Source organism: Sinocyclocheilus rhinocerous, unplaced genomic scaffold (assembly GCF_001515625.1).
Source record: "Sinocyclocheilus rhinocerous isolate Xijiao unplaced genomic scaffold, SAMN03320098_v1.1 scaffold475, whole genome shotgun sequence".
Taxonomy (NCBI): domain Eukaryota; kingdom Metazoa; phylum Chordata; class Actinopteri; order Cypriniformes; family Cyprinidae; genus Sinocyclocheilus; species Sinocyclocheilus rhinocerous.
In genome coordinates, this window is record NW_015646677.1 from 73,360 (window position 1) to 80,991 (window position 7,632).

The 7,632-nt window shown below is 37.0% G+C and overlaps 1 protein-coding gene across 1 annotated transcript in view; it reads left to right on the forward strand.

Moving 5' to 3' along the window:
* Positions 1-1,821: 1,821 nt before the first annotated feature.
* LOC107707969 (leucine-rich repeats and immunoglobulin-like domains protein 3) overlaps positions 1,822-7,632 on the forward strand; it is a 31,660-nt gene continuing 25,849 nt past the window's right edge. Inside the window, exons 1-3 of the mRNA XM_016512090.1 lie at positions 1,822-2,266; positions 6,751-6,822; positions 6,903-6,977. Coding sequence (XP_016367576.1) covers positions 2,067-2,266; positions 6,751-6,822; positions 6,903-6,977 — 347 coding nt within the window. The 5' untranslated portion in view covers positions 1,822-2,066. The remainder of the gene's footprint in view (positions 2,267-6,750; positions 6,823-6,902; positions 6,978-7,632) is intronic.

The following is a 7,632-nucleotide window of genomic DNA, read 5'->3' on the forward strand; positions in this document are numbered from 1 at the left end:
CAATGAAACACTACAAGAATCAGGACAGCAGAGATACTTAATATGCATTATTAAATCAATGCTCAATAAGTTTTGCACTCGATAACAGTGCAGCTAAACAGGAACGGCATTGAACTTTGTTCTTGTTGCATGCACAGTTTTGAGCCATAATCATGTTTAGCAATTAAAACAAATGCAGTTTACTTAATAAGAATAGATTTTTCTCTGTTTGCTCTGCTGATTATATAGGACACTCAAATATTCACTCCAGCCACTAATCACTACATGTAATGAACCAAAGCAGTCGAGCGTGAGATTTTCAGCTCATTCCTGGAAAGCATGAACTCAGGATCAGTTTTGATTTGGATAAACTTAAGCCATGGTTTAGTGAAGACATCCTCTGTTGATGGGTTTAGGAAATGAAGCATCACTGAGCTCATTCACAGCTCATAACAGAGGCGCAGATAACAGCAGACACACAATACGCTCATCATCAGCCTCTTCTGTATGATAATGGAGCACAAATCAGCCCTTTGTCTCACAAACTGTTGTGAACTCAATGGGACTCAATGTGTGTGTTTCATGTAGTTGATAATCCAGCAATTACTGGCTTAATTCACGTTTTAAGAGGCAAAGCTATAAAAGTGTTTTCATGTAAGCCAGGGCTGAATTTAATAGATATTAACCCCTCATAATGCATAATGCATAATGATAGAGACAGAAATTCTAAAAAAAAATGCACAGTTTTTAGTAAGGGAACGAAGCTTTGCAAACGCTTTAAGACCCTCAAAATACCACTCATTTATTATTATTATGTTTTTTTCCCAGATTTTTAAAATTATTTTTTTAAGAGATATAACCATTTAAAATGTTCGGGTCATTTTGACCTGGGTATGTATGGAGCACCATTAGTGTCAAAAATACTTTTTGTAAAATTATCTGTGAAGTTATATTAGTGTCAAAAACTTTTGTGAAATATATTTTGGCTTTTCCCCATATCTCACACACGTTTGGAACTGAATTTTGTTGATAAACATGAATTTGTCGCCTATTGCAGCATAAAAAACTGATCTTTTTTTTTTCACCTGAAAGTAAAAAGTTTATGCAAATAAAATTAATTTGTTTTGTTTTTGTTTTTTCAGAGTAATAACAGAGTAGCCTAATATTTCATCAAAAAGGGGTAAATTCAGTAATACAATGGTGACATTGTAAATTTTTTAATTTTTTCACACTTTACATTTAATGAGAGGTTGCTAAATACAATATAGTTTTAGTTGAAAAAAGTTATGTTATGCCTGTTTTATAAAATAACGATTCTTCGGGGATGCGAAAATAGTGTACAGTGTTTTGAGCGCATCATGCATCATGTTTTGGAATAAATCGTGAGATTTTTGCCGAGATCTCGCGAGAGGTCACGGATGTAAGTTAATATTAATATAATAACTAGATATCATTGCATATAATTTGGTAGAAAAACAAGTGTTGCACGTTTTATTGGTGCAAAGATGAGTAGTGGTGATATTTATTTTGTACAACATTTGCAACTGCTTTTCATCACTTAATTAGAAGCACCACAAATTAAACTGTGTCATGAGACTACTGAACAGACATTTAGAAGTTGGTTTTAAAATTAAAATAAAGCTATGTAAACAAGTGTGTCCCATCAGGTGATGAAAAGTTCCACACACTTGTGGTGTTCATCCTCACTTGAACACTTGGGCCAAATACAGGAAATAAGTCATAAGTGGTCAAGTGCAAAGACAGCACGTGTGGTCTCTCTGCACTACAGTACCCAGAATCCCTCGCGCCGCGGTCTTCGGCAATCTTCGGCTGTCTCCGCCCACAGGAGCGCGCGCCGCGGAATGCTGCTCTGATTCCAGCGCGGTGGAAAAAAAGTTCCTCAGAGATGGAGCGAGTGCTGAGGCGCTGATATCTGCACTTTTACCCATGATATTCAACGCGAAAAGGACATTCAGTTGACGCGGACCTGCCAAGAACTTCCCCATCTTCCATATTCGTGCGGAATTAAAACTTTTACGGCTCGATTTCGTCAACTTTTTATTAGTTTTTTTCCCCTCCGGGTGAAAATGCCGCAGCCCGCTCGCGCCGTGAGCTTCGTGCTGCTCGTGTTTCACGTTACGGGATTTACAGCGATTAACGGAGGCTCGGATCGATCGGAACCGGAGCCGTGTCCGTCTGGGTGCTCGTGTGTGGGATTTTTAGCGGACTGTAGTGGATTAAAACACGGCAGGATCGCGGAGAGGCTCCCCGCGCTGATCACGCGTCTGTGAGTGTTATTTATTTATTTATTTTTTTTACCTCAGATCCTTTGTGTGTCTTTTCACGATCAAAACATGAGCAAAACATTCGCTTTCATAGATTCAGATGTCGCTAAATACGAGGAAAAAACATACAGCGTAGAAAATCACAACTGTGGGTACAGTTTATAAACGATTAAAGCGTTTAAAACAACAAAAACATACACGACTGAACGTATAAATCTAAACTTTCTAAAACACACAATGTTGGGTTAGTGTGATTGATTTTGCTTTGTGTGTGTGTGTGTGTGTGTGAGAGAGAGAGCGAGAGTGTGTGTGTGTGTGTGTTCAGTTTAAAGGCCCTAAATCTAAACAAAACCACAATAATTTAAATTCCAAATATATTCCATGTTGGAATATTTTCTGTGTTGAAGATCAGACAAATTCGTATTATGATCAACATGTGAACAAGTTGATTTATTGACTAAAAATAAAACCAATGGTATTTATTTATTTTATACATAGTCATTTATTTTGACATTTGACATTATTTTGACATTTATTTAAATACAACTTTTTAAAGTTGTAAATGAAGATTATTTCATGTTTAATGAACGTGTTACTTGGTTACTTTCTTTGGCATTACTTTTAAATTCCAAGTATATTCGTATGATCTGTGTTGAAAAAAGACAAGATCTTTATAGAAAGAGAAATTAAATCATATTTTGAGCAACAAATAATGAGAACACACACACACACACACACACACAAACATGTTAAAAAATAAATCGTTTCCAACAAAAAGATCCAAAAATACCATAAATAAAATTTAATAATTTGCCTAAATAAATAAATGTTAGTTATTTATGTCAAAACACTGTAAAAAATATTTTTTAAAGTTGTAAATAAAACCAAGATTATTGGAGTTTTTCTACTTCAAAATTTCACGTTAAATTAATGTGTTACTTGCTGTTTCTTTGTAATTGTTTGTGAAATTTACTAGCAATTTTTGCGAAAAAATACAACCAATTTTTTTGTCATTGCAGGCACATTTTTAGCTGCAAGAACTGAATCCAGCTTCAGAAGCTTTTAGCACATGCATTGGTGTTTTGTTGCTCTGTCGGTAGGGGCTCACAGGTCTTTATTTGGACTTCATTTGCATATGTTATTTTATTCACTCAAGAACAAACACACTGTAATTAAACACTTTGCTTTCACACTTCTCTCTTCATGCAAGTTCTCGTTCAGTTCGGTTGCATTGCGTTCATAAAGAGTGGGATGAAGTGATCGTCTTGTAAGGGACTCCAGCTCCTTCTAGATGTTGGTTTGAAGGAGAACGAGAGTCCTCGGGGCTTCCAGGGGTTCAGGAGGTGATGTTAATTTATGAGCAGCTCTGCAGCACGTGTTCACGCATTAAACTGCCTGAGCTTTTGTTTTCCCCAGGCCCATTATTTCTGCTGAATTAGCAGCTAAACCCAACCAGAGATGGAAGCCATTAGGAGCCGATGTGTAGAGAGAGGGAGGGAGAGAGGGAGGCCTGAAGTTTTTGGCTGTGAAGGGCTCTCGATGCCAGAATGGAAAAATAGAAGGGAAAAGCTTTTCATGATTTACATCTGGAAAGAGCCGAGGGTTTTTTCAGTGCCGTGGAGAGTTTGAGACGGCAGCAGCTGTTTTACACCAGTTTCATAGTTAAACTCTGAACCCACGCACAGCTTTTACTCTGTGTTATTCTTTTTTAGACATGCTTTTTGTTGGAAATCATTCATTTTTGTTTGATTTTTTTCTTTTTTTGAATTTATGTATTTTATATTTGGCACATTTTTTTTGGAAGTTATGTATTTATTTTTATTTTTGGATTTATTATTATTGAAAAAAATTTTTTTTTTTTTTTACAAATTACTTATTTTTACTTATTTATTTTTGACTTTTTTAAAAGTAGTTATTTTTATGTTTGGACACTTTTTTGGGGGAATTTATTTATTTATATTTTGGACTTGTTTTTTTATTGGTAATTATTTATTTTTATTTTTGGACATGTATCTTGTCAGAAGTTATTTTATTTATTTGTATTTATTTTTAGACATGTTTTTTGTAAAGTATTTATTTTTATTTTTTGGAAATAGTTTTTGTTGGAAACTGTCAGTCTGCCTGTCTGGAAATGTATCTTGCTGATAGCAGGGTAGTAAGTATTACCATGGAAAACTGACCAAATCTTACAAATGAAAACCTGTGTGATGAATTTAAATAGTTGCAGTTGTAGTATTGAAGCCAGTCATCAAACTAGCACAAATATTAAGCACACACTCACACTGAGAATGTGTGTGTCTGGGTACAGCAGATAGTGGAGCGACACTGAAAACGTGATAAACTGGAGTGTTAATAAGCTGAACACGAGTCTGAAGCGTCTATCTTATCATAACAGAGAGAGTGTGATATCTCAATGTGTTTGTGTGCGAGGGAACGTCAGGTTTATCTCTGTAAAGCACCTCCTGTTGAATATGAAGAGTCTGCGCGTGAAATCATGACGAGCCTGATTCATGAATCACCAAATTGATGTATTTCTGTGTAAATCAGTCAGAAAAGTAGTTCATTAATCTGATTTTACGCAGAAATCCTGTTCCATTCAGCTTCATATTTACATCTTCAGTGTAATAATTAAACTGTGTTTAGCTTCAGTGGAATAAAAGAACAGTTTTACGCTTAAATTAATGATAAAAAGCACAAAAATGCACCAGAAACAAAGGCTGGTGATGTTGTTGTATGCAGTGGACAGAGAGTATGCTGAGAGATTCCAGTAAAATGCTCGTCCAGAGCCAGAAACTCCACAAACGGACATGATTTGCTGTTGGAAATCAAAGGCGGCGCTCACTTTCCCTGCATTGCGAGTAGATTAGCAGTCGTTGCTTTCCCCGCGGCTGTTCGCTGTTTGAGCTGATGGAGTCCAGATGTGGGTCGAGAGCTGCGGAGGCGTCTGGCAGCTTCACGCGACGCTCCAGAAACCTTCAGCTGACTGATTCCCGAAACGCTCCAAATTACACTTGACCTGATCTCTGAGAGTCTGTAGACTCTCAAACAAACGATTCTTAAGAGTCGTCTCAGTGGTTTGAATCAGTCCAGCAGAAGTTTTGCTCAATCCTGAGTGGATGTTTATGATGGTGTGTAGTTAAAGATACACATTCACAAAAGGCTTTGCTGTTATATGTATCAAAAAGTAAAGTCTAGGGATGTAACGATTCACTCAACTCACGATTCGATTCGATTCACGATTTTGATTTCACGATTCGATTCACGATTATTATAATTTTTTTTTTACAAAATGAGATTTAAGACAAATTATAAATTAAATGTGTCCTTTTATTATTGCTTGGACAAAATGCTGCACATTTCTTTGTGAAATTAAATCTCAAAGCAGACATTTCAAAATAAAGGTTCTTTACTGGCATCCATGAAGGGGGGTCGTTCATCCAGAATGAACATTTTGTCATCATTTACTCACCCTCAAGTTGTTCCAAACCTGTATGAGTTTCTGCTGAACACAAAAAAAAGATATTTTGCAGAATGTTGGTAACCAAACAGTTGACGGTAGCCATTGATTTCCATAGAATGGAAAAAATAATGGAAGTCAATGGCTACCATCACATGTTTGTTTACCAGCATTATTCAAAATAACATCCATAAAACCTTTCTTTATAGTGCAAAAATATTCTTTCCATTATTAAAGATAAAAATGGTTATTTTAAGAACTGTTCGCTGAAAGACTATCTGGGGGATAGATGGCTGGATAGATGGTTAGTAGGGTTGGACCAGAATATTCGATTATTTGAAACAGACACACAGAGATTCCTGCCTTTATTACAGGTCGTGTATACATCGGACGTGACAGTTGTGTTGCGCCGCAACAACTAAAGTCTGTCTACACTGGACTGGACAAAGCGACCGTTGAAAATCATTTGAAATTTGTGTCAGCATGTCATAAATAGAACGCAGCAGAAGTTTACTGTCGGGAATTTGTCGTGCCGCATCCAGTGTAGACAGCATCCTATAGGTTCTATTGTATTTTGTTGCTGCGTTCGGTGTAGACACGTGTTGAGAGAAGAATATGTTTAGCCCTCTTCCTCCGAAGAGCTTCTGAGCTTCGAAGCTCAAAAAATGGTATTCGGACCAGCCCTAACGGTTAGTTGGATGGATAGATGGCTAGTTAGATAGATAGTTGGAGAGATGGAAAGATAGTTGATAGATAGAGATGAATAGATAGTTGGATGGATGGCAACCTTTATTTTTAAGAGTTTTTTTTTTTTTTATGGTTGCAAAATTAGTGTTTTGTTTATTTGGGTTTGACTGATTGGGTTTCTAACGGAGTTGAACTGACGTGTTGAAATGATCATGTCATATGGTAAGAGTGTCGTAGCATGAGTTTGTATCACATTTTTTGTGTGTGTCTAGTTTATTTTCTCCTGTCGTGTGACAGATTCTCTTCAGAAACTGCGTTGATGGCTGTGCTTTTCTTCTGCAGGGATCTGAGCCATAACAAGTTACGCACGTTTCCTGAAGCGCTGCTCGCCAGTCTGCTGCAGCTCAGCGAAATGTGAGTGTGCTTTTTTTGGGTTTTGTTTTATTTTCAGATGTCACAGATGAATGTGTGACCGTGTGGTTTTACATTCACAGAAAACTGAGTAACAACGAGTTCGAGTCGATCCCGGATTTGGGCCCAAACGCTGGAAACCTCAGCAGTCTGATTCTGTGAGTATGAAAGCATCGTTATCTTGATTTACTTGCACTAAAGAGTGAAACTGTGATGCTTTGGAAACATTGATCTGTCTGTTTGAGTGGCCTGATGTGAACTCAACCAATGGCGTGAGTTTGGGGGTGGGACCTTCTCTTTGACTGACCAATGGCTGCATTTTTGCGCTCTGTTTGCTTCCACTAGTGGCACTTTTAAAGGATTAATGAAGTTGGATTTGAGGTCAAATCAAAAAAAATAAAAAATACACACAGGTGGATAGAGAACTTAGTTTTCTTTTGAAAATGTCACTTGATTCCTTTCTGTAGAGTTCAGTTTGTTCTGCAGGCACGAGGTTGTGTTTGAAAAGCATCATTGCTTGGATCTGCATGAGTCAGAACAGTTTGAATCTGGTTTTAATCTTCCTGTGAAATATACTTCATTGTCTCATTCATTATAATCATATTAGTGATTATTTACAGTCCTCCAGCAGATTCCATCGTCTTGAAAATGTGACACTTAAAATGACAGAATAATGAAATATTAATTTCCCTGGTGGAGAGTGTCTGGAGTGAATTTCTGAACGGTGTAAGCGAGAGCTCTGTGAGTGTGTGTGTGTGTGAGAGAGTGTGTGTGTGTGAGTGTGTGTGTGTGTGTGTGAGAGAGAGAGTGTCT